The sequence below is a fragment of the Rhea pennata genome, chromosome 4 (assembly GCF_028389875.1).
Source record: "Rhea pennata isolate bPtePen1 chromosome 4, bPtePen1.pri, whole genome shotgun sequence".
NCBI classification, from domain to species: domain Eukaryota; kingdom Metazoa; phylum Chordata; class Aves; order Rheiformes; family Rheidae; genus Rhea; species Rhea pennata.
In genome coordinates, this window is record NC_084666.1 from 48,090,840 (window position 1) to 48,117,901 (window position 27,062).

The window sequence follows — 27,062 nt, forward strand, 5'->3', positions numbered from 1 at the left end:
TGATTATGGTTTTCTAGTGGTGTAATTGCTAGTCTAATAGAGGTAACTAAGATTAAAAACAGAGATAAGTAAACATTATAGAAAGATTTCCTGCCTTTGTCCGGGAGACATAGTGAGTGTGTTAGCAAATTCCAACAAACCTCCAAATTTATTATGCCCTGAAGGAGGATACTTGAGCTTTACTAATATGGGACAGATCCCATGCCAGATAAGCCCTACTAAACATAACTTTCAGGTGATAGTTTGTTTTTGGAGGATTATCTCATTACTACTTGTACCGTGCATGTAAAGAGGAAGTGTAAAGAGCTATAAAAACTTTTATTAGCCATAGTAATTCTAAAGATTTTACTCATTGATACTGAATGCAGACCTAGTTGCTCTTGTTTGGTTGAAAAATAGTGCTGATTGTAGACTGTGCCTGAGACTGTGGTCTGCAAAGATAACCATAGTAAGTTATAATGGATACAATGTGTGTATTTTTAACATGTTCATTTTCCAAACAATTCTTCTTTTCTTAGCTCAGAAGTGCAGACTTTTCTGTTACTGAGCTTTAAAAAAAAAGTTAAATAAATTGGAGAGGAATATATAGTTACATCTAAGATTGTTGTCTTTACTCCTTCAGCAAATGCTGAAATTGATTTTAAAAAACAAAACAGAACAGAAGGGAAGGTAGATACAAGCTACTATTAACTACATACCTATATGCAGTGGGGCCTCCTGCAGATTTCACATTCACATACCTGACAGGAGCATGCTCTTCAGCAACTTTTCACTTGATAATATTCTGGAATTGGTTCTACGTGCTGGCAACACCTTCAGACACAGAATAAAAGTTAATTTATTTGGGGCAAGTAAACGAACGGAAAAGAGCATTATGCCGTCCTCTCCAATCAGGTAGTCAGCCTAACAGGCACCGAGCAACTAGACATTTATGTAATAAATGTCTCATCATCTTGGTTAGTACAGCGCGAGAAAGAATTTGGTTCACGAGTGAATATTTACTGCAGTTGTGTCAATGCGTGTTGGTACAAAAAGAATAAGTAGTTGTTCCTTTCCTGGGAATGAGATTTGGCTACTAGGAAAACTGCTGATCACCCAGCCTTTCAGTAGTGGGTATGGCCATTTTTAGTGCTTCTCCAGACATTGAGGAGGATAATCAAAACAGTGGTGGCATATAATTTACTCAAGGCATTTCATTATTTAGGCGGTTGTAGAATGACCAAATCCAACTGGTATGCAGGTGGTGATCTGGTATTTTTGAAGCAGATGCAGTTTTATAATGCAGGTTTCAGTTCATATACTGGAATGACTTAAAACAGCTATATTTTTTTCGTAGCAAGCTATAAATGAGTCCTTGGTTTGCAGTTGTATTCAATTATTTTAAACCTATTTACAATGTATTCTATTGTAAAGCTCTGACCTTTGATCTGCAGCCTGGGTGCATGTCTTTTGTGGGAAGCAGGAAGTCTTGGGGCAAGTGACACTTGCAATGCAGTTTATTTTACTTAAAGACTTTGATTCTCCCCCTCCCCCCTGTTTCTAGAACTGAAGACAAATTTCTGTTTCTATTGGATTATAAACAGGTTCTGGATAGCTTCAGCTGCTGCATAGTGCAGTGATATTTTAATTTGCTGGGTAGACATGTTTACTGTGTACTGTGTAGTTTATGAGTGTTACCATAAATGAGGTAATCTTGCATCTTGGTTTCCATGTGTGAAACATTACATGAGCTAACGCAGCTGCACCACTGCTTGCTGGATATTATTAGACTTTATTTGGACATAAAGTTTATACTGAACTGCTTTAAATATTTGTGCTAAAACTGGTAGTGCTGCTTTTTTAATGTGTTTTATATGACACTGATGGATGCCAAATTTTACAAACCGGTATAAGAACGTATGGTAGATTTGTGTTTTGTGCTCCATTGTTCTCAGTAATGGCGATTCCAGAGTGAAATAAAGTTAATGACCAAATTTTTAATTTATGTTCAGTTAGTGTTTCAGGGACTGGTTCATATTAAGTATATGTAGAAACAGTAGCTTCATAGCATACTGTAGCAGTCCTAAAAACATGCATGTTCTCTCCAAAATCTGGATTTGAAGTTTGAAGTGACACATGTGGCTTGTGAGTATATGGAGAGAGAAAGTTGATGTTTGCTTGGTGTTTGAAGGAACTTGTAAAGATGTTTTCATAGTCTCGTTTTACCCAGCAAAAATCCTTGAATCCTCGCTCTTTTTTTTTCCCCTCTAATTCTAGCATCTAGGGGGGTATTCATTTTGCTTAATTCAGGTATTGCGTATTTTCAGTTTATGTAGCTATTTGTGAAGATGAAAGCTGTGATACACAGTAAGCTGTAAAGATAAAATCCTGTATTTTGCTTACTTAAGTACTAGCATTTATGTGTAATTTCTCAGGTTGAATTTAATTTATGTGCTTTTCGTAAGTAGTCGTAATGGGCGTTGTGTAAAGTAAACAAAAAGATACGAAAAATTATTTTATATAATTAAGGATTTAAAAGTGAAAGCTAAAGAAAAGGTATCTATTTCTATAAGCAACCTTAAAAGTGTTTCCATCCTGTTTAGTATGTTTTCTGAAGATCTCCAATGTTATCTCATGCTGTTTCTCAAAATAGAATTGGAAATTACTTCTTTTTAAGATAACATCTGTTTCATTATAGAAAGTTCATCTTTAAATACTTATCTGGAAACAGTAGCCAGTTTTTTGATGAGCAGCAGAATTGCTGAAACCTAGTTTCCTAGGCGCTGTGCCTGCCCTGCCCGTGGTGGGCTTTTCTGTGTACCCCCGTGCCTGTAGGCGGCCCTGGGCTTCCCCAAAGCGCTGCGAGTCGAGTTCAGTCCCCGAGTTTCACCCATCTTCCTGCTCTGTTTGAAATATGCCAAAGGCCTTTAGTGTTACAAGGGGAGGAACGAACAAAGAGATGATCTGACAAGGCACCGACGGCTGATTTCCTTAGGAAACAGGGTTAAAAATCAAATTGGAATTCGGTATTTAAAAAGTTCCTACGTAAACTGAACTGCGCACGTGCTCTTTAAACCAGTGAATCATTCTCATTAATCCTATGTCTGGATTTGTGTCAGTCTTTGAATCTCCTTTTGTTGTGGCTTTTGTTTGTTAATTTTTCACTTTTATGAGTGGCATTATGGATATATTTTTGCTCTGTGCGTAAATTAGATTTTGTTTATTTTCCTACGATAATTTACTCCTTGCACACATTACTCATTATGACATACCCAAATAGAGGGATGTGGAATTATTTTGTGCTGTTGGAAGAAAAAATGACTTTATGGCACAGTTTTGATTTTGTTTTGCCAAAGTCCAAACTTCCGAATTTTCTAAAGGGGAAGTCCTTGGGGGTTAGGTATTAAAAAAGGGAAGACTCACTATACCTATAGAATTAGTGAATTGTTATTACAGAAATAAGTTTTTGAATTCTGATCTCTGGTAACAGTTCCATTTAATACCCTGTGTTTATGGAGATTAACATAAGACTCATGTAAACTTTAGTTGCTTGTTTTCATATTTTTATTAATTATGTGATTTTTAGTAGCTATATTAAGCAGTTTGTTTCCCTTTGAATGTTCTAACAGCTGTAAGGCCTTTGAAAATGTTCATTAGTATACCTCTCTCTCAATATAATGGCAACCTCCCGCTGTTTTATGCAGAAGGATCTTTAGCTTATGTAGTATATTCTATGACTACTTTATTCTCATAGTTCCAGTAACACCTCTCTCTGAGGTTTTCCCATGTTTCGCCTCCCGTAAGTCAGTTTTTGTCACTTCAATTCCGATTTTGCCGTATTTGCTATTTACCTTTAGCTGTTGCTCTTGAAATTCTTAGCTTGAGGGAATCCGAGCTTTTGTAATTTTTTAATTTCTAAAGCAGTTTTCTAACTGTGTGGGTAAAAGGTTGAAAATGTGAACTCTGAAATCTCAAAGCTTCCTTGGAGATAAAAATAGCATCATAGCTTGAGATGTGTAGTTTTTAATACAGACTTTAAACTCTTCCTTAACTGTGAAGAATGAGTCAGGACTTCCAGGGCTGGCAGTGTAGCCCCTCTCCTTCCTCCTCCTAGTTCCTCGTACAGAGAGTGAAGGTCTCTTTTCTTCTGTGCCTCCTTCATCTCCCCTCCGGCGTGCCCCCCGGGTCTGTGCGGCGCGTACTCCCCTGCCACCCAGCACCATCACGGGCCCTCGTCAGACAGGATTTGTGCCTCGCGGAGGCACACGTGTGCCTTGGTGCCCTGGGTTTGCGCGGTGAGGCAGCCCCGTAGCTTTGCGTTCGCTGCGCTTGCGCGCGCTCCTAGTCCTTGGCCCGCTTCAAGGCTTTTTGTACTGGGCTGTTCTTACTGTCCGTCTCCGTCTGGGTCAGATTTAAATACTGCGCATTGCACTGGAACATACTGCCTGACGGCAGTGAAAGGACTGGAAAACGAGCCCGGAAGCACCAGGCAATTGATGAAGCTTTGTCCATAATTGAGTACTAAGCTTTTAAAGGCTAAGCTTTGGTTTTGCTTCTGTGTGTAGATTGTGATATTGTTTTTCTTAGATTTTCCTTTGCTCAGGAAAAATAAGATGATTGTAATACTTCAAAAAAATAATATGTACAGTTTTTAAGAACCTTCTACATTTAAATATTTCTGATTTTCAAGTGTTAAGGAAAATATTTTATTAATGTGTTAGCTCTGTCAGCTTGGGACAGAAACCAACAAAGTGATGTCAGATATGAAACTGTACAATTTTAACTATCATTGTGTCTTGATAATCATGATTTTTCCAATATATACGCTTCCGTTTTTGCAGCTATAAAGTTTTTATCTTCCTCTGTGTGTGTGTGTGTGTGTGTGTGTGTGTATGCGTATGTGAAGTTGTACATTTTCCCTAGAAGTTTTTAGTATTGCCAATAACCATATACTAAACATTTCAATTCAACTTGCAACAACAGAGTTTTTTATATGGAGTCTGAAGGACAAATCAGGAAGTATGCATTTAATTGGCTAATTAGTACAAGCATATTTCTAATTTTCTGTATTGCTATGCTAAGCCCATACAGCACATAATACAGCACATATAGCACATAAGTGCTATAAATATGTAAAGCCTTTTGTGGTGCTTACCGTGTTATATGAGAAATTCCTGTGATTATATGATTAGGGATTTTATCAAAATGAATGTACATTTTTGAAAGAAGAATCGAAGTTTTATATTTTCCTCTGTATCATTTGTGTATTTGGTATGTAAATATCAAGACCTGGTAACTGGCTCAAACTGAAAGGAATTTACGGCTTACTTTGTGAAATCCATGCATTTGTGATTTTGATAGTTACTGTTTTGATTCTTGGATTTTTAGTACTAATACCATTAACTTTCCAAGTAGCTGTTTAGTTATGATTGTTTTAATTCCAGAACAGGGAATTTATTTAAATACTTTAAAACTGGAGAAAGACTTTAGCTAGTGAAATCTCTACGTGTTATTTCTGTTAACAGTGCAGTTTACAGTGCTTCTGTATTTCATTACAGACCAGTTTTCATTTCCTTATTAGTTTGGATATATGGTTGTTTTCATTTAGAAGTTGAAATTTTTCCCCCAAATTTTGTGAATAACGTAACATAAACATTGTCACAGTTGGAAGATCAATAAAAAGCAGGTTAGTTACAGAAGACTGTCCTGTAAAGAAATACACAAGCCTTTCTGTGTGTCACAGTAGATTTACATTAAGATCAAACGAATTTTCCAAACGGATTTTAGTATGCGTGCATGTATCCTAAGAGAAGTAACAGAGCATGTTCGTTACTATGTTTTGTACAAAAAATTTCACCCGTATGGAGTGGTTGCACATATGTACATGTCCATTACTTTGGTATGTTTTGTTTAATTATAAAATGCTGTTGTGTTGTATGTGTTCACAGGAATTTATTGACATCCTGAAAAGTCAGGTCTTTGGCGAAATGAGCATGTAGTTAGCTAAGTGATTAACAAACAGTCATTAGTATTACATTAATAAAAATTTGGAATATTCTGTATTAAGGCTGATGTACAACCTATGCTTCCTTTCTGCAGCTCGCTGAATTAAATACAGCGTTAACTCCATAAGCCCAGTTAGGGAGAGAAATTCATTTTGCTTTGCATCTTTTTGTAATGAGCAAACACTCCCTGTCTAATCCTTGCCTGATAAGACTTTTCTTGTCAGCTTGCCACAAATAAAAATATTTTCTGAGTGTGGATCTTCAGTTACAAGTAATCCTATGCAAGAATACTTGTAACAATAATTAGTTATACAAAAAGACTAAGGTAAGATTATTTCTAAGGAGCACTGACTATTTTTACTTTGATCTTCGTAGTTTCCTTAAATATTTATTTCAAAAACCACTGTAGTTGGACTGGTAACTTAATCTGGAATTAAAACCCAAACATTTGATTAAGCAAAATGGTAACTTCTTGAATCTTCTTCAATGAAGGTATGAGAAAAACAATCTGCCCACATTCAATTATTACATGCGTCATTATGGAAATGTAGGTGACTTCAGTAATTTATAGGCATAGAACAAAGAGAGATTTCTGTTGAGTGCAGTCCACTGCAATCATAAGTAACCAAGTTGTAAAATCCTCCTAATGAACTGTGTGATGAATAGCTGTTTTACCGTTCGTCCACATGTTTTTCCAATTGTCCAGGACAATCCTGGAATTGTCCTATCACATCCTATTTATTTTTTATGGACATAATATTATATTGTGTTGTATTTTGTTACAATACAATGGAAGAAAAGTGTGAAGAGACTGGGAATCAATCATTAAGATACACACTCTAAGCAAAGATCAACTCTATTCTTTCATTAATAAGATGTAGGAGCAGTTGTAGATAGCATACGCCTACATTTTGACTGTATTTCTTGTTCCTTTTCGTAACTTGTAAGTTAGAAGTTTTTGGCAAAGCTAAATATACAAAATAAATATAAACTGCACTGCAAAGATGGGTCCCTTACAGAAAGAGGAGAAAATGATTTAATGCAATAATGATTTTAGATATATACAGGCATCCCTTTTTTGTCTCGATTTGTTAAATTACCTGACGTCTGCATGTGTAATTTAAACAAAATTTTGTTCTCCAGTCTTTCTTCCTTTTGAGCTATCTTCTCAAGGAGAAGGATGATAAATGGAAACATAAACATAGCATGAGAATGTGAGCTAGTTCCCAAACATTTCAGTGGTTTTTATAAACAACTGGTCATTGTTACCTTTTGCTGGATTACAGTTTCCTTTAGAACAACAGGGCTCTTCAGCTGCATTACAAAGTTGATTCTAAACGTTTTAGCATAGTTGCTTAAAGGCTTTAATGTTTAAATTATGGTTATATAATTATACACTGTTTAAACAATTAGCTTTTAAGTCTAGCAATAAGCTCAGATTTTAAAAACATACTACCAAAAGTGATAATGAAACAGGGTTTTAAAGATGTAAACTGACTTTAGTGTGAGCAACTGTAGTTTAGGGACATTTGTTTATATTCTAAAATTTTATTTTTAACAGTCTTATTTTCATTTTGAACAACACTGGTGATTCCCCTCATTATCCTCGGTCATCCTGTGAACACAGAAGTGATCAGCTGCTAGTTTTCCTCCTTCTGAACTCCGTTTTTAGCATTCCTTTTGCATTGTGTGCCCTCTTCTCTTCCATCAGAAGTGCCAGCTTGCGTCTCACTGGTCTGCATCAGCACAAAGGCTTGACTGAGGCTTGGACCAGTGTGCCTTGGAGGGCTGGGATTAACATCATAGCACGTTATTTGTCCCCTAAGCCATCATGGCAGCTGTTGATTTATATTTTGAAATAATTGAAATATCAAAAAGTGACACAACAAATTTAAATACTGCTTGGTATTTTACCTTTAAAAGAGTCCCCTAATATTGTAGGTCCACTGGCTTTCTTTAAATCATGGTTTGATTGCCTTTTTAAAAATTACTTACAATTGCATTTTAATTTTTTTAAACTGTATTCACAGTGATTAAGTGAGTAAATGTTTATATGCATAATATTTTAATACAGTAGCAGAAAGTCTAAGATAAAAATTTGTGCTATAAAAGTCAAATACATTTTATCTATTTTATAGAGGCATTTGAGAAATCATGTTTTATACCTGTACTACATTTTAATTTTAGATACAGTACTACTTTAATGACTTTCTAATTTATACAGTTTTTGTTTCATTGTCAAAACATTCAATTATATCATGTCTTGAAGGTGTAAAGCTGTCAAATAAATCAGAGTCTCAGTATAAACATTTGGTGAATTGCTTTTGCTACCATACTGTAGTTGTTACTGGGCAGTTAGTGGAACTTTTTAAAGCATTTACTCAGCAGGTACAGGACAACAGTGGTACAATGAATTGCTGATTGCTTGTAAAACAGCAGGTAGTAATGCCCTCGCTCTTTGTAATTCCGCTTTGTAAAATAAAGTGGCCAGATAGTGTGGTGGAGAAAGTGACTGTGCAGTGAATATGTTTACTGCCTAAGGGCTGCTGGCGATTGCCAATCCTATTTCAAAATACATAAAATTGTTGCTGTTTTCCATAGTGAAGCAATGAAGTTCCCACCACAAGAGGGAATGAACTGTGTTTGTGCTTTAAAAATTCTGGCAGCATGGGCATGAAAACTAGAAAATGCAGAGATTGATTGGATTTCTTTATAAAGGCTTTAATATTTTATTGAAAAGAAATTACAGGCATCGTTAAAATGCTTAAACTTCATATGAAGAGAGAAAAGGATTCTACGGCATATTTTTACCAGCATTTTGTTCTGATGATACTACAAACTAGGGGCTCACCAAAGAGGGGTTTGGATGAAGTAAATTAGTTCTACTTTGAAGCCTTTGTTTTCTCCTCCTTTCAAAATGAATAGGGAGGCCCTTGAATGAAAGCTGCTTTTCATTAGTGCTACCAAATACCTATTTGAAAGGAAGAGCTCTTTTAACACATCCAAACACTAGAGTAAAGGAAAGCTTCCTTTTTCCACCAGAAGACCATCGGCTAAACAGCTCCTAGCTTCTCTTTCCAGTCAGGTGGTTTCAAATCAGAGTTAATTACTCCAGTCATTTATTCTAATCACCCTCTTCGTATGGCCAGCAGTAGTCTGTCATGGGGTGGCATCGTTTGAAGCCAGTTAGGTTTGAAAGCCACTGCAGGGTACTTGAGGCTCATTAGTGAGGCCTATCCATGCCTGGCTCTGGATATGCTCCCTGATTAACTCCCTGGGCTCCACCAGCCTCCCCTCCCGTCCTCCCCTCCAATTAACTCTTGCCGTGCTGCTTGCCTTTTGCTTACGTAGCGAAAGAAGCATTAAGGTATGCCGCTGCCAGGCTGCTTTGATTGCAGACAGGGCAGGCTTGCATTTACGACTGAATATAACTTCTGTTGTTCTCCTGAAATACAGATTGCTTCCCATGTGGGCAGAAGCAATGCTTTTCTTGCAAGGGGTGGCTGCCTACAGCAGAAATGCTGGGCAGCTCTCTCCGTAACGTCAGGCTGCCGTAGGTGTGCGAGCGTTCTTCCGCAGCCAGCGTGCAGCTGTGCGGTGTCCGCAGCGAGGTCCGAGCTCCAAGCCACAGCGTCACCAAGGGTTTTCCTGCTGTCAGCAAAGAGGAGGAATGGCCTCGTTCGCTGCCAGTCGAGTTCCTGCTCTGGCCTGTATTTGTACAGTTCTGATTCAGGCCCCTTGTGAGTTGTTTGAGGCATCTTTTCCAAACATTACAAAAACATTTCTTTACTGTTTTACTTGGTGCTCAGGGAAAGGAAAAAAAAAAAAAAAAAAAAAAAAAGCTCCCCAAAAGCCTGTCCTCCAAAGTAAAGGATAGCTCCTCATATGAAAATACTGACATGTACCAGAATTTTTAAAAATAGCATTAATTTCCTTTGTGCTCTGCCTGTGAGGTTTAGTTCGTTAAAGTATAAAATGTTACAGAGATTAGACTAGACATCCAAAACACTTAGAGCAACTCTTATATTGTATGGAAGTAATTGTGAGGAACTACAGGGCCCTTCAGCTTTCGGGAGTAAGATCTCCCAGTTAGTGATGGCTCTGAATGACACTGAACTTGAGACAAGGACTTGATGTTATCCTTATGCTTACCTTCCTCCAGATAGTAAAGCTTGCATAGCAGAGCTGTGGGATTTTATTTCTAAATTTTCATGTACTAGTGTTACCCTAAGTCAGAATAGATAGTCGTAGTGCAATGGTAGTTGATTAAAACCGTATGAGTTTGTTGTTGCTACTTAAAAAAACATTACAGGATTTTGAAACTTGTTTTTTTATCCATACAGGGAAGTAATGTCTTAGATAAGCTGCTTGCTTGTTTGGTAAAGAAAAGAGCCTTTAGACATCTCTAGCAGTTCATTCTCTGAAGTAAACGACTAATAGGAGGATGCTAAATACTGTTTTATTGCAATATATTTTTATTTTAGTTTTAAAGACTATTGCTTTTTTAGCCACCTTCTGTGAAGAAAAAAATATATTGTTGGTAGAAGTGAAAATTCTAGATTCCTCTCACATTTTACTCAGCTTGTAACTTGAAAACTTTAATTTATTTAAAATGATGATAACTTTGTCCATATACTTTTTCAATATATAACTCATAAAATAGTCATCTCTCACTCCCTACCTGCTAACACCATTCATGGCAAAGTATTATGAAGACTATGAAGAGTTTACTCCTAGCTACAGAATGTCTATTGTACTTTGAGATGTTTAAACCTTGATTTCGTGAGCGTGCTCAGTATAGCTAGTATACCACTTGTCTTTCTGTGTACAGCTGTCACAGTGAAACTTTCAAACTTCATCAGTGTCACCTGAAAGTTTGAAGCAGGTTAAAGAAAGGAAGGGATTCAGAAGAAATTGAACAAGGCACAAGAAAGCAGTGTGGAGAGAACTGGTTGAAACTCACCGTGCACTGTATGGAGAAATTAGAACCAGAATGAGAGATTTGGCTTTTCCTAAGGATGGGAATTTTAAAAAGTGATTTACAAATATGATCTATTTTCAGTTTGATTCATTTCAGTGTGATGTTCAGTTCAGGAGTCAAGTGTCTAACCTGACTCCTAAGAACTCTTGGTTCTATCAAAAATTCCAGCACCAGCCAAGCTACTGTCAGAGACAGCCCAGGGGATCCACTAGGACACTGCATGTCAAACTATCAAGAAACGCTGGGGCAGAGACCTCCTTAATGAGGACACTGTGGAAGTGCTTTTCCTAGGCATTTTGCCATTAGGTGAGCTACCCTTGAACACCAGTTCATCTGGATCCAGACTTGCTTAGCAAATGTGTCAAAACAAGATGTTCCATGAAAACCTGTTTGCTTTTGGGCAAACTTACAAAAAGATTTTCATTTTCCAAATAGTATTTCATCTTCCACAAATCTGAATTTTCTCTTAAATGCTGAATGTAGAAGCTCTAGTGTGAGGGGAGCCAGACCGAGACAGAAAGGCAGCCCCAGCAGGACTCAATTCCCTTTTTATTTCTTGTGCTGAAAAAGAAGTTTTCTAAAAGTGAATGGAAAAGCCTTGAGAACTGTACAATCTCATAGTGGTAGTGTCTTTGACACACATGTTCTCTCTTTCTTTGTCACTATTAAGTAATGATTCTCTTTTCTGTGTTGTTCAAGTTAAATACCAACTCTAAGGAGCGTGGTGTCTTTGTGAAACATAGTTTGTGTTGTTTTCAGCCTAAGCAGCTATACAAAATGTCTTCATAAAAGATCAGAACTTGTCTGTTCATAGTGATTGCAAGGTAGCAAATCCCATGCTTATCTATGCATGTTAGCCCCAAATGCATTACACAGCTGTGCTGCGTGATGATATAGTGCTGCTTCCTATTTTTCCTGTAACTGATTTATTCAGATGTGGTACCCTAATTGCCTTTGTAAATCTTATGTTCCATTCTCCAAAAACTCTTGAACACACTATTTTGTGAATTTAGCAGACAAGTCAAATGACAAGATTGAATTGACTTATCTGCATGGCTTGTATCTAACCTGTGTTTTAAATATTAAATTCTTTGACCTTTTGTCATACCGATTTTTAAACAAGTCCTTCCAGAACGCTTTTTCTTGGAACTGGCTTCAAAGACAAATTAGATTAGTCTCTACAGCTATGCTGTTGCTTGTGCTCTTTGCAGTGATTTGAAGACCACGAATTTGCAACCGTTTCTGTCTCTCCTTATGTGTTTACTAATAGCTGTTGATCATCACATTTCACGTGAATTGCATATGCAACTGGCTCCTCAAAGCACACTGTAAATGTTGCAGCTGTTGAAATAGAGGGCAAAAGTAAAGCAATGGTTGCCTTCACGATAGCAAACTAAATCAGAAAGGTGAAATGGAGGAGGAGGTTTAGCTGTAAAACATGTATAAAAAAATCACCAGTTTCTTCTAATATGAAGTATACTGTACTGATTGTAACTGATTGTATACTGTAACTGACTGTTAATCAGATAGAATGAGTAGTAATGAGTAATTTCAGAATTTAAAGAGATCAAAACCTATAGTAGCCATCCTAATACTATACATGAAGGCTTTTCCCAGCGGTGTTCTCTTTGTGTTCCTGTAAACTGCTTTTGCATTTTGATCATACAAGTTTAGTTCTCGTTTAAGACACTTTCTCTTTCTAAAAAGCTTCATCCTCTTCACCACATTCACCAAGTTTCACCATGTATTGTATTAAAAATATGCTAGGAGTGCGTATGTTCAGTGGGATGTAAGCTAAAACGCAGACATGGAGTATGTTGTCTCTGGCTATAGCAGTTTTCTGGATTTGTGTTCGACCTGTTCCTGTTCAAAATTTCAATACAAAAGCAAGCTGAGATCTGTTCGGCCTCAAAGGCAAGCAAATTTTATATGGTTTACAGTTTTGTAGTGTGTTTTTTGCAGGTCTCTTGCCACTATTCACCATGATAAATGCTCTTTCAGAGGTGCGTAGCACTCTGACCTGCCAGTTTGGCTTTGGTGTTTGGCAGCAACTGTGTTCATGTTGACGAGGCACAAGCTGATGCCATGCAGAAGTCCCTTGGTTAGAAGCATGCAGGTTAACCAAGGCGTTAGGAACAGTATAGGAACAGTATACCTGCATTAACCATCTGAGAAGAGAGGTGTGTTAGTGCCGTTGGGCAGCTTCCCTACCGACTCCATCAGCTCTGTTGGTGCACAGCACTGCGTTGTGAAATATAGTCATATCTTGTGGGGTTTTGTTTGTTTTTTTAATACAAAACTTCATTTAAGCTAATTGACTGAGCTAACTGTCAGCTGAGTGGTTCGCAGTCTGTGTTTCCATGGGTAATAGGTTCCAGATCCAGTCTGTCAGGCTTCAAGCAAACAAGTGCTGGATGACCTGGGAAAGGAATTGCTGGGTTTTGGGGAGGAGGGAGCCTCCCACCTCATTTTGGTGCTGTGTGGGGGAGAGGGAGGCTTAAAGGGCTTGTCATCCAGACCGGTGCTCTTGGTCTTGGGAGGTGTTGCTGGCTGTTCTGACGGGAGAATCCTCTGACAATGTAGCCGACTTTCAAACATGGACAAAAATTAGGGGGGAGGAGAGGGAAGGGTGGAGAAATCAACAGCGTTTCCTGGTGTTATAAATACTTGCTTTTAACCATGTTTGTAGTAAGAAATGGTTATGGGCTAACCAGTCGTGGTTAGATTTTCTGAATGTCTCGGGGGAAGGAGAAATGCAAGCCACATACATCAGTATTATCATGCTTATGAATAATGATAGCCATTTGTATGACTCCACAACTGTAATTAATTATGGCTTTTATATATTATTTTTCATGTAGGGGAATTTAATAAAGTCATACTGGTCAGATTTTGTTCTTATCGCAATTCTTCTGTATCTTTGCTATCTCTGTCTAAGAAGAAATCAGACAATCTGGAAGGGACCATTCTTAGTATTTCTTTGAAAAGCAGCTCTCGTTTTGTGGAGCCAGTTGGCTGACATGGGTTTTGCCCACTCCTTTTTAATGTATTATTGTCACAACTAAGACTGTGGCTATGTTAAAAAGTGAGGAAAGCTACTGTGAATTTATAGCTCTTCATCTGTTCTGAGTACTTGCGTGCACATTCAGTGAGAAGGATGCACCAATTACATTTTCTATCAACAAATAAGCCCTGTGTATTCAGCACAGAGATATTATAACTACAGTACTTTTAGCACCCATCTTGGCATTCTTAAACCTCTTTTCAGTTTCTTTACATTATACTGCTGTCTTTGGAGTTCTGTATTTTTAAGTCTGACTCTCCAAATGTTCTAATAGCTCTAATGCTTTGTGTCTTCTGATGACATTGTAACCAAACTGAAGAGATCCTGGAAACATGGATGCTTAACTTCTCCCATGTAAGCTATATTTCTGTGAAGGCAGTGAAATTGCTCATGGGTAAATTTAAGCATCTGGGGAAGTGTTTTCACTATTGGCACCAGAAGTTAGATGTCAAAACTTGGGAACTTAGCAATAAAGTTGTAGCATTTGGTGTGTTTACCTATATACGCTTCATAATAAATTGTAGCAATTTTACCTTAAAATATTTCTTTCAAATTTCCAGATTACCATGTATATACTTAGCATATTACATATAATGAAAAATAATTTTCAGCGATGATCTCTGCCCTTTATAGAAAGCTTGGATGTGAATACTTGAGGGCAAGATTTTATGTTTACCTAAATCTTATGTTTTTGGCATCTAATGGTAGACACTCCAGTTGACATTTCAAAGGAAATGTAGCCTTCGTTTTATGAAATACATAGCAGCTGTCTGATTCGTCCATTTATAACTAACTACAAAATAACAACTATGGGCTGAATATAGACCTTGGCAAAAGATGCACAAGTGCTGGAGATTTTTAGCTAAACATTCTCCTAAGTTCTGTTTTGGTAGTAATTCCATAAATTCAGGGAGCATCTTGAGTTATTAGATTGTCACATTTTTTTTGGTTAAGTGATGTTTATGCAGAATTTACCTTGCCACAAAATTTTGTTTTGTTTTTTTTTTCATTTTTTCTTTTGTCATTTCTTAGTACTTTATTGATAAATAATGAGAAGTGGAGGAAGGGAAGTTTAACTTGCAGAGATCTACTAAGTGTGAGTTTGTCCTGTAGTTATTGATATCCTTTATTCTGCAAGATCAGTCTTCTTGTTTAAGCATCCGAATTAATTCTTTTTATTAGGATTGTATTTTCCAGAATTATTCTTCTATTTTATCAAACTGTTGGTAACAAAGTAGAAAAATAAGTAAAAGGCTAACTTTAATTGTAATAGCAAAGAAGAATATACTGGCGGTATGCTTCTGGGCAGCATTTTAAAATAAACAGAATAAAGGAAAAAAGAGATAATCCATATAACTTAAGCTGTAAAACAGTTGATCACTGTCTGAGACTTTTCAAGTTTAACACAAATAGCAAAGTGCAGTAAATACAATTATATGTATTTTCTGTAACTGTCAGCTTGGAACCATTATTTACAGCAAGTTAGAAACAACCAGTTGTGTAGAAGTTTTGCATGTCTGTTTCATCCATTCAAAATTTACATTACCTCCTAAAAATGATGATTTTTCACCTGAGGATGTCGGCTGTCCTCCTCTTCCTCCTCCTGATAGGATTGCCTCGAGGCAAGCTTGAGTTCAATGTATTTCTAATAGTGTTCTATACTTTTTTCAGATGCCTACCCGTGTGATCAAGTAGTGTTTCAGATGAAAGAGTATTTGGTGATTTATTTTAAATACTATCAGATATGGAGAAACCTCAAAAGATAAAGCCAGCACTTCAAGGGTTAATATGTTATTAGTAGAACAGGAGATCTGGCAACTATTGCAGAAACTAGACCTAATGGTGCACACAAACAATTTGTCAGTCTTCGTAAATGTGAATAACTTTCCACAAAGTGGCTGCTCTTGCTTTGTTTGAACAGGCTAAACTTTTCCTTTTTGGACTTTAAATCTTAGAAGTGAAATGTGATCCACATATTGAATCAAAATCATTTAATTCAAAGCATATTTTGATTGGAACAAAGTTGACATGGAAAGAAACTCTAGAATAAAAAAAAAAAAGTTGAAAGGACCTTCTATCATATGTTTAGCAGGAAAATTTGAAACAGTTCTAATTAGGCTGAAAAAAGCAGCCTTCTTCATTGTAGCTTACAAAGGTCATATATCAATGTTAAGGCAGCATTACCAGCTAGTGTCTGAAAGCCTGCACATGCAAACATTACTCCAGTTTGGAGGTTTTTGTAACATGTGGGCATGTGCTTGCTTACAGCCCAGGATACACACTCAACGAGTTTAAACTGGTTACCTGGCACTTCAGTTTTGTGAGTGCTTTGTAGTACTCTACAAGAGTGCCTTTTTCACATGAGAACTGTATTGGTGCTCAAAATGTGTGAAATCCGAATTCATGCTTTTCTGTTCATACATTAATTTTTTTAAAATGGAAAGATTTTTTTTTTTTAAGCCTCAATTATTTGGAATAATTCAAAGGGAATTCCTTACTTCACAGTGGAATTAAAATGTTTAGCCCATTGGAGAATATAGGCAAATATTTGTACTTATATTATAATACATACTTGCCAATGTAGCATGTTCCTGAATCTTAATCTTTTTTTTTAATTGCATGAATAGGAAAGATCTGTTAAGCACGAGAAACAGTTTTGTTGTCTCATCAAAAATTTCTCCTTTCATTTAGGCGATATAAAACACATTTTGTAGAGGTTGGACTCTCTATCTTTCAAAGTAAGAATAATATGCATGCTTTATGCCATGTTTCGGGATTGTTTTGCTTTAATCAGCATAGAAGTAAGGCAAGCAAGTCCGTGGACTTGTATTTCTGAATGGCTTCATTGTGAATAAATATCTCCACTGGTGAAAAGAAATGCACGTAATATCTTTACCTGATTTCAGCATTGGAGCATCCTAATCTCTAGTACAGTATGTATTTATTTTTAATAGGCATCACTTCACATACTATAATACATTAAATAATCTAAACCAGAACAAAAAGGGGGGCAAACCCCAATGGCAGCTACATCAAAGATACTTGCATTTTACTCAGAACCTTGATTCCAAGGGTATAGGATGAGGATCGTCTGGAAAGTGCATCATAATGAATGACAAGGTTGTTTATAGAAAAAAAGGAAAAATCCTTCCTAACCTGGCTAGTTTTGTATTTTTGTCATTCTGACCATGTTTTACCAAATCGCTGTGTTTTGGACTGGTGGTCTTTACTTGCTAGTTGAAAATTATTCTCTATTTATTCTTTTTGGAAAACATTAAATAAAAAGATGGACATTAAATAATAAGTTTCAGAATTATTTTTGAAGCAGTATTTTTAACTGCATTTGCTTTAACGACATGAGTATGTACATTTGAAAAATATTTGTGAGTAAACTAAAATATCCTCAAAGCTCCAATTTGTTGATGTTTCTGCAGCATACCTACCTTGGGATTGGAGAACTGAAAGTTACTAATAGGTGTTTGTGTTTGACAGCTGTATACTGTACTTTTTAGCATATCTCAAGTGTTTTAGTCTCTGCCTAATAGATCTCATTAAAGAAACAGATATCACCCCAGGACGGTTTGTCAAAGTTAATATGAGTCCCTGTGGACAGGATTGACAATTTGTGTGTGGCTTCACGTGACAGTCTTTTCAGGGTATCATTTGATCCTTACCAATTGGGCTTTAGTCTCTGATTTATTTTACAATAACTCAATAGGATTCAGTAGCCCTGTATTACGCTGGACATCTTAGTGGATTTTTGTGTTTTACTTGCTTTGCGGCGAGCACACAGTGGGTGGAAGCGATGCAGGCAGTCTGCTAGGGGAGCGCTGATGGTTGATGGGGTAGCTTTAAGAGCGGCCTGGGAAGGCACTTAGTATCCCATAGCTGCACGCTGTATTTAACTTGAGCCTTAATGAGCACTGGCTGCCCTAGATGTTTAAGTAATCCTCAGCGCTTAACATGCTCTACCCTTGGTTTAGTTTTGCAGTAGGCAAATGCTAGCAGTAATAATTTTTTAAAAACCTCTTTTTAAAAGAGGATAACTTGCTAGGACTGTAATAGATCTGTCCTGTGGGTTTGTGCAAACTGGAACCTTTTTCATTTTTCAGATTTTTTTAGCCCATCTTAAATAGCATGTATCAGTGTGGATGTACAGTGTGTGTCACACATACTAATACATTGCACTGTTTACCTTGAAAAATTAGTTTATTTTTTAATCATCGTACAGCCTGTTCATTATTGATCCTCTATTAGTGGAGTCACACCATAAACACCTCCCTCCAATGAAGAGCTTAACTGTGAACCTGCAATGACAGGCAACATTATTTATTCTTTGGTTTTGTGTATGCAAAATTTGGCTTGTTCTTCAGAGTCCTGAGTATTACTGTTGACCATAGGCATTTTTCATTTAGCCCTTATATTTGTGATTTTGGCATATAAGAAAGAGTTTAAAATTGCTTAATTTGTGTGGGGGAACTCTACTACTGAATTAATACGAATTGCAAGTGTAAATTAAATTTGAACTTGAAGAAGGGAAGTAAATTGACTACCAACCACTCCATGAACAGGCAGAAAGTGTGTGTTTTGGTCTACTTTTTTTAAGATAGGTTGATTTAACTGTTAATCTGAGGAGATTACAGAGTGATATTCCTTTAGATTCATGTCCAGGTGTTTTATAAGTTTAATATGACCATTACAAATCTAGTTTTTGAAAACAAAGCAAAGTACCAAAGATGTCTGCGTATGCTAAATGCATATTAAAAATCTAATAAGTCCTTAACACTATTTTTTCCTGAGAGAAATAGTATAATGATAATAGTAAGTATGTTCTAGGGTTAAACTGTTCTAGTGAGATAGCAGGAAAATTAATCCCTATCATAGTCATTTGCTGAGCCCTGTAGAATTTTATGGCTGCAAATTGTAGTGTTAGGGACACTCATGAGACTCCTGACTGTTTTTATCTTATTAAACAATTTTGAAATCATTAATTTTTAATTGGCCTGCTTGTGGTTTTTTATAGCTTTAATTGTGCGTCTCTCTTTTTTTTATTTAAAAAAAGAAAAAAGAAAACATGTAAAAAAATTCTGTCTAAGCACATATGTCGTAAGATAGTTCCATATGATCATCCAAAGAGATAGTATGTGTGTGGTAATTCATTTTAAAGAGTGCTTTCAGCAATTCAGTAGCTGGGAATCCTAATAAAAATAATAATAATAAAAAAAGAATGATATGAAGTAGAAGATATGTACAGGTCTTTTCTTGATTGAAAGTTCTAATTAAGTGAATCGAGGAAAATTAACTGAAATTAGCTGTCAGAAAGTCACATTTAAATGAGTGATGATCTGGTTTGGCAGTAAACATTTAAATGATATAAATTGCCATTTAAGTGTATGGTTTAATGTTTGTCATGCATTAATATGACATGAGACTGCAGTGACAATCAAGCAGCTTGCTCTAATTTGAACATATTTAGGGCTTTTGTGTGGAGTGCACCACACAAATTAAGACAATTGCTGTTTTTATGTGTCAATTTAAATGTTGTTTCCAGGCATCGGTTAATGAAACAAACCCATCATTTTTGTGTGCAAATTGCAGAGTGGTTTCCTTGGTTTTCAGATTAATTTAACTTCCTCTGCTCAAAATTAGGAATTTCCTTTACAAGGAAAATACTATTAGTTTCTTTAGGTGAAGTGAATATCAGACCTCGTTACATTGTCCCATCTCATTAAAATAGAAAATATATTGAATTGTCTGTATGAAAGAGAGGAAGCAAATCCTGCTAGTGATCTAATCTAGACGAATTAACTCTTTAGGTTAAAATGATTTTTAAGTTACCTTTGAATATATTTATGATGTATCTAATACTATTATGGAGAGATGCATTATTGTTTGTTTCTTTTGTCTTGGAGATTGGATTGTAATTAGATAATGTGATCAAAAAAATGATTTAATCATTCAGCATAGTACTGTTTCTGTAAAGGTCTATATACTAGATATACACAAGAAATGCAAAAAACAAACAGTAAGTTGGTATTCCTGCATGTAGAACATCTTCCGTTGTAGCCATTTGAACACCCCTAGTTAGTTCAGTTTCCTCAGCTCCACCAACCTTCTGTCAGTCTGCCACAGAGGCGTTGCCTTGCACGCCATTCACTAGGCAAAACACACATAGCAAAACACAATTTCATCTCGAGAGTGTGTAAAAACATAGCCTGGCTGTCCACAAATATATAAACGCTTTCCATGCATTGCATGTTTCTTATTCCCTCTATTCTGACCAGGAGGGCCAGAGTCTCACGGTCATTTGGAAGCAGGACAGGGTTAGACATGAGACCCTGGCATCTATCACGGGGACCACCTGTTCTTTTTCTGGTACAGTTTCTAAAATACTATTACTGGTTTCATAGTGAGACTTGTTAGGGTAGTTCTGTACACTCTTCAGAATATACTTCTACCACTTAGAAATAAAGACTGTTTTTGTGGTTTTTTTACAGGCATTAGAAAGTGAGTTTGTTTCCTGCCAGCTTCACCAATGGATTGATCTGATTTTTGGCTACAAACAGCAAGGACCGGAGGCTGTTAGATCCCTGAATGTATTCTACTATTTGACTTATGAAGGAGCTGTAAATTTAAGTTCAATAACAGATCCTGTATTAAGAGAGGTAAGTTTGCACTTCACATATCGTTGGCCAATGTTCTGTTGAAAGTGTAACAATTCCATATTGTTTAAGGCAACCAGTGAATGTTCAAATCTTTGCTTTCTTCTGTGGTTTGGCTAAAGGCCGGTCAAATGGAAGGTGCCTGAAACTTAAGAAACCTCCCATCAGAGACACAAGAAATTGGAGAACAAGCATACAAATTGTTCTTCAAATTTGTGCACCTAGGTTCAGCACAAACTGGATGCTAATATAGAAATAAATCTTCAAGGATTGCTTTTTTTGTTGAGGGCGTTTATTCTACTCACTAATTAATAATGGATCTTAATAGAAAAGAAAGATGAGCAACCTTGATTTGGCTTGCGTTTTTGGATTACCTTTTACAGTATTAACATTGTCTGTTAATGTCATCATATGTAGGTAGTACGCATCAAATACACTGTAATTTTGTAGTTTTCAATATTTTTGTTTGCCTTTAGGATGTCAAAGTAATGCTAACTTGTCCTGTATTTTTCGTATGCAAAAGTAAATATTAAATCATTGGAAAGATAAGTAGTCTTTTACTCAGACTCAGCAGCATTCAGAAAAATCTATTTTCTAAAATATCCCTCAGGATATTCGTGAGCTTAAGGACTCCTCTCCCCTGCCTAAATGGCTGTATTACCAAAAAAAAAAAAAAAAAAAAAAAAAGAGTGGTGGTGGTGGTGGTGATTAAAGGTGATTTTTTTAATAGGTGATATTTCCTCTGTTCAGACTAATTCACAAAAACCAATTATAACTGTAAGTATATTAATTATAGAATAAATGTAACTGGCACTTTGTCATCAAATATTCTGACTCATTGAGAACAGAGTGATGTGAATGCTTTAGGTAATTGTATTTAAAAGCACGGCTGGATGTATACCAGCAGAAAATATGTGTGTGAAATGAATGAAATCAAGAATGATGACATTTCTATTTACAAACATTAGTACATTTGTACACACTCGTCACCTGATTGTTGGGGCACCTTGACTGCCTCTGTAGGTTGAGTCACATCATAGCAACTGCCTGGGCTGTACCTAGTGCGTGGCTGCAGTGTAGAGATTTGGGGCATGCCTGGCACGTAGAGGTGCACAACAGCTGGGTTACTAACAAGAGTGGTGGCTGGATGTCATAGTTCTTTTGGTTGCGGTCGGTCAACCTGCAGATTTCGTGTTGGTCCGCTAAAGCTAAAATAAAAATGAGCTAAAATAGATATGCTGCATATAATTACTTTTAATTGGGGCTGAGAGAAGAGATACTGGAATACTTGGCTTGTAAGAAAAATTGTCATCATCTGGATTTGGAGCAGTTATTGGCCAAGGGTAATGTATGTCACTGGTCACGCTGTCATTTTTTGTTTCTTTGATAATATTTGTCCACAGTATGCTGACAGGGAGACTCTCCTTGTAATTAATAAATATAATTAATGTATTTATTATATATATCAATAATTAATGTTTATAATTAATTTTGGTTCAGTCTTCAGTGTTAATTTTGACATACTCTTAATGTGAACTACAACTTTGACTGTACGTGTTTAGACACGCTTTTATATTTTTTTTTATTTGTGACCTAGCATAATATAAATGTTACTTTTTACCAAGGTATTGCTTTTTAAAATTCTACTCGTTTCCTAAAAGACTGGCTTCCCGAATAATTAATATGTATTGGTAGAAAAAGCAGAAAAATAGTCTCTCAGTAAAAGGACATTAAAAAATGAAGCTAATAATCAAAATAATACTAACTGAAATAACAGCCAGCACACATAATGTTTTTATATAGTTTTTATTTTTTCAAGAACAGCTGTATTATCAGTATAACGGCAACCTGTTTTACATATGTCATAGCCTGAAAAAAGGATATATTAGACTAAGGAAAGTTAAAAAACGATCTGGAAGGTATGGATTGTCTAAAGAGAGGCATTCACTTTGTACTTCTTTATATACTTTAATACATTTGTTACCAAACCTTTTGAGTTTGTCATGTTTTATTGTACTTTATTATAATATTTCTTATTTTTGAATTGTTTCATGCCATTCTGAGCTGAGTGGCAGGAAAAAGGAAAATGGGAGGGGGAGAAAAGTGGTGCCATAGAGTTCCTAAATAAGGAATAGCTTCTCAGCAGAAGAGTTTTGAAACGCTATTGATGTCAAGAATTGTCAAATGGACCCTGAAAGAATAGTGTTTTCTGTAGTATTTTTTTTCTGTGTTATTTGAGGATCGGTCCAATGGAATATTTTTGTTTAGTATTTTTCAGCCTTGTATTTAAGTAAGTCAAAGAGGATGTTCTAAGAGCAAAAAGATTTCTGTTGAGCAATGTATCCCTTCCTATTTACATTTATTTTGTAATAGCATATTTCTGTATTATGTACATGTGTATATGTAATTTAAAATGTTACACATGATCAGCTCCGATATGCTATCAATAACAATGCAAAGAGATTTAATGAGTGTCATCACCAATAGTGAGTTATTCTGGTTTTACTCATGAGTAAAGATGAAAGTAATAAAAAATCTGATTGTGTGTATATCTATGTGCATAATCCTTCTATATCTATGTGCTAAATGAATTTATCATGCACCTTTGACAGCCTCACCTTCTTCCTGCTTACTAATCCATCTCCCTGAGGACCTACGCTAGCTTTCTGTACTGCTGAGCAGCTTCAATCAGTGTTTATTTTTCTCTTTAAGTCAGCTTGCCAGAAAATATTTCTCCTTTTCTCTTGCAGAGTCCTGGTTAAAGGCCAAATGAGTTTCTGATCTGGGCAATTAATAGTATTTTTAGACAGGCATGACACTTTAGATTTAATATCTGTTTATTATGGAAGAGTTAAACTGGGAATTTTATTCTAGATTTCTGGGTTTTGAGAAGGATGCTTTCACCTTTCTTTCTTCCTCTCAGTAGGGTTCAAGGTTTGCAGATTTAAATCCTATCAGTTGTAGTAGAAAATACAGTTTTATTTGCAAACCTAAGATAATCAGAAGCTTCTGTTTACTCTTAGTTGCAAGTTACTAAGGCTTATGCATCATATGGAAATAATAGCATGTGTTTAAACCTAGCTGGTGTGAGAGAATATCCGCTGCTTCGCCTGGAGCACGTCAGTACTGAGAAGCCCGTGATGCTTGTGTTTCTAAAGTATCTTCACAGAGACAGCGAATAGATATTGGTGACCTAAGTCATCAGGAAAGGCCACACACAGAACAAGAGTGGAAGGAACTGAGGAGTGGAGGAGTTTAGGTTAATGCAGAATTTCCTTAGGTCTCCTAAACGGCTCCAACTGGCACCTTTATTTTTATAGGCAGTCAGGTTATATATATTACAAGAAGGAAACACTCGTCTAGGAAGGAAAACTACTTGATTAAAACCATATTCTAACTTTCTTTTTTTAAAACTGAAAACATAGAACTTTTACATCCTTTCATACTGCTGTGAACAATTTTTTTCCTGCCATTCTTTCTGCCTATGGGAATAAAGGAAGGAAAGTATTTTGAAAGGATCTGACTGCTATAATAGAAAATTTTAAACTAAAATGCAAACCATGGGCCACATGCTACCTTTTGGCAGATAAACCCTGGGGAGTGCAGAGCTTGCATAATTCAAAGGCAGATCTCGGGGGGAGGCGAGCAGATCAAGAGGGGAGGGTTTGAGCTGGAGCCAGGGGGGAAGGGAACCACAACCAGGGGAAGCAATGCAAGAGACCCAGTCCATCTCCTGGCATATCTGTGCACATCTCACCCCTGCAGAAACTGTTCCTTCGTCCTCCTCTTTTTCTCTTCTAGCTACTTCAGCAGCGTTCTCATTGGCTCTGACCTTTGTGCTTGCGTATCTTGCTGAAGGAGGTTACAACTGCAGAGGGAAGTTACTGTTCAGTTGAGAAGCAGTAAATATCCCTTCTCTTTCCTACGGAGAATGTGGATGGTGCCAGGAGAGGTGTGCTGTATTGCTGCCTGCCATTGGCTCCACCTTGAGCAGCACATTTTGAGCTATGGAAGTCCTGCAGCCAGCATCTGCCCTAGGCGGGCTTCCTTGCTGTCCCCGTGGGAGAGGCAAGTAGTCGCGGTTGTGCAGATAAACATCCGTCGGCCCCTCTGGAGGGAATTCAGGTCACTTCCTTCTTGCTTGTCACAAATTCTGCTCTCATTTGGAAAGGAAAAAAAAAAGAATTAGTTCTAAGCCATTCAAACAGCTGTTTGAGAGGTGAAGCATGATCTACAGAAAATAATTTGGATCTTGGGCTGATTTTCGGGTATTGCATTATTGCAATAATTACTTCTTGGTCAGAACAATAGAACTTGCTATTGTCTCTGACATGATCAGCAAAGGATGATCGTGAATCTAGGTGGCACTCAGATTATTAATTAAAAGCCTACTGATGTCCCTGTGTGGCTAGAATAAACCCTGGACATGCCTAAACTGCAGGAAAGAGAATGAAGTTAACAGCGTGAAGGCAAAATATTACTTAGAGAACAGCTAGCTATAGGAATCGCTGAGCCTCAGGAATTATGCTAGATTTTTTTAACCATATTTATGAAAAAGCACATGAGCATATTCTTTAAATACATTTTTTTTAATATCTTACGCCATGACCAGTGTAGTCAATGATTAAGAAAGAGTGATGAATTGAAGATTAGCAACAGTGGTTTGCAAAAAATGATTAAAAAAGTCCCATCCCCATATACTTTCCTCAAGAAGTGATCTGCCTGTAGTAAATCAACAAGATGCAACTGAGATGACTCAGTTGTGTTAGATTTCCTCCTTCGAAGACGAGGCACCATTTTGTAACGCAAAAGTAGTCTGTTTAACGTTAGGAAGCACAGCTTGTGCCGTTCTGTTGGCACCTTTCTGTCTACTCTTGATAGTGCGTTTCCATATGAACTGAGGAGTTTCAAAAATCAAGAATTGTGAAGAATCAACTTGGACATAGCATTTGGTATGTTATTTGAATGTGTCGCTTCTGATTATATAAAGAGAGGAAATAATTCTTTTATTTTCTGTCTTAAGGCATATGGTATGAATTATTTCATGGATAATAGTTTTTAGATGTTACCCCAGATTAATATCTTTAGGTAAGTTTTATGCATCTTAGACCTAGCTCTTATGAGTCTAATTTTATTTTTAAATATTTATAGTTTGAGAGACTTCTGTGCTTTCCAAAAGAAGCTACAAGGATGTTTAGTTTATATGACCCCAGTTTCATGACAGCAGTAGCAGATCTGATATCTTATCCCAGAGAAAGCATTTTTGGCCTCTCTTTTAGCTGTGTTCATGGTGGGAGTTAATAGCATATTTAAGCTCTAACTCAGCTGGAGAACTCTGACAGCAGTGAATCTTTCACAGAGTATAAACACAATTTGTATTTATAGCATAGTTAACATTTACTAAATAGTTGGGAAAATGATCAGTCTGTTTTTAGCAGGTTGGGCACCGTCTTTGTTGTGGCTGCAGCGAGTTTTATAAAGTAGGATAAAGTGATTACAAAACACTGTCACGGAACAGTAAATTTAGCAGCGTTGAATTCAGTAAGTAAAGAATTCATGCAGGCAAAATTGAAAGTATTGTAGAAACAATCTCTGAATCATCTCTGGCCAGAAGTGTGCTGCACAGATGGTGTGCTTCATGTTGTACAGCGCAGGAACAGTGTGAAAAGCCAAGTAAATGTTAAGAATTGATCTAGTTTTAATTGAAAATCGGTATTAAAATATCATTTATGGAATCAGACTTAGGAAGACTGTTTTCAAAGTAAGCTTCCTGAAAAATGGCTAAGCAGAGGTGGACTTGTCAGGTGCCAGCGAACCCAGGCCCTGATCTTTTCCCGTGCAGGTACCCAGAGAAGAGTTGTGGGGCGCAGGTAGGCCGTCGGCACTGCGGCTCCTGCAGGAGTCGGGGCCAGCCCCTCTGCCCGAGGGGAGTCTCCCACACGGAGACGGGTGTTTCCGTCGGGTGCAAGGAGCATTAAAATAGCAGGAGCATAATTAACGCCACTGCTTCGTATCATTTACTGTTAATTCTCGCATCTCATCTCGCACTGTGGTCTGTCTGTGGTGCTTGAATAAACAGGCAAAATGAGTGTAGGCAAGGATTTACGGTGGTATTTGGGAGGTGTGGCACTCCTTTGATTCCATTTAACCCGCTGTTTGACATGACTGACGAATGGCGTTTTATTGCCCTTTGTCTTAACTTACGTATTTACTCCAGGGCTTAGAAACAGGCGTAAAAGTATTCAGCTAAATTTCAGTCCAGCAAGAGATTTGACCTGAATGTTCTCTTTATGGTTGTTACAGAGTGGATTCTAATTTTATTTGGTGTTTCTGCTGATCCATCCAGTGCAAAACCGAATAATATTTTAGAG

At 36.8% G+C, this 27,062-nt stretch overlaps 1 protein-coding gene across 2 annotated transcripts in view; it reads left to right on the forward strand.

The window, feature by feature from the left end:
* LRBA (LPS responsive beige-like anchor protein) overlaps positions 1 to 27,062 on the forward strand; it is a 402,463-nt gene that overhangs the window by 324,829 nt on the left and 50,572 nt on the right. For both annotated transcript variants that reach the window (XM_062573872.1, XM_062573871.1), the window contains one exon: positions 20,527 to 20,694. In XM_062573872.1, coding sequence (XP_062429856.1) covers positions 20,527 to 20,694 — 168 coding nt within the window. The remainder of the gene's footprint in view (positions 1 to 20,526; positions 20,695 to 27,062) is intronic.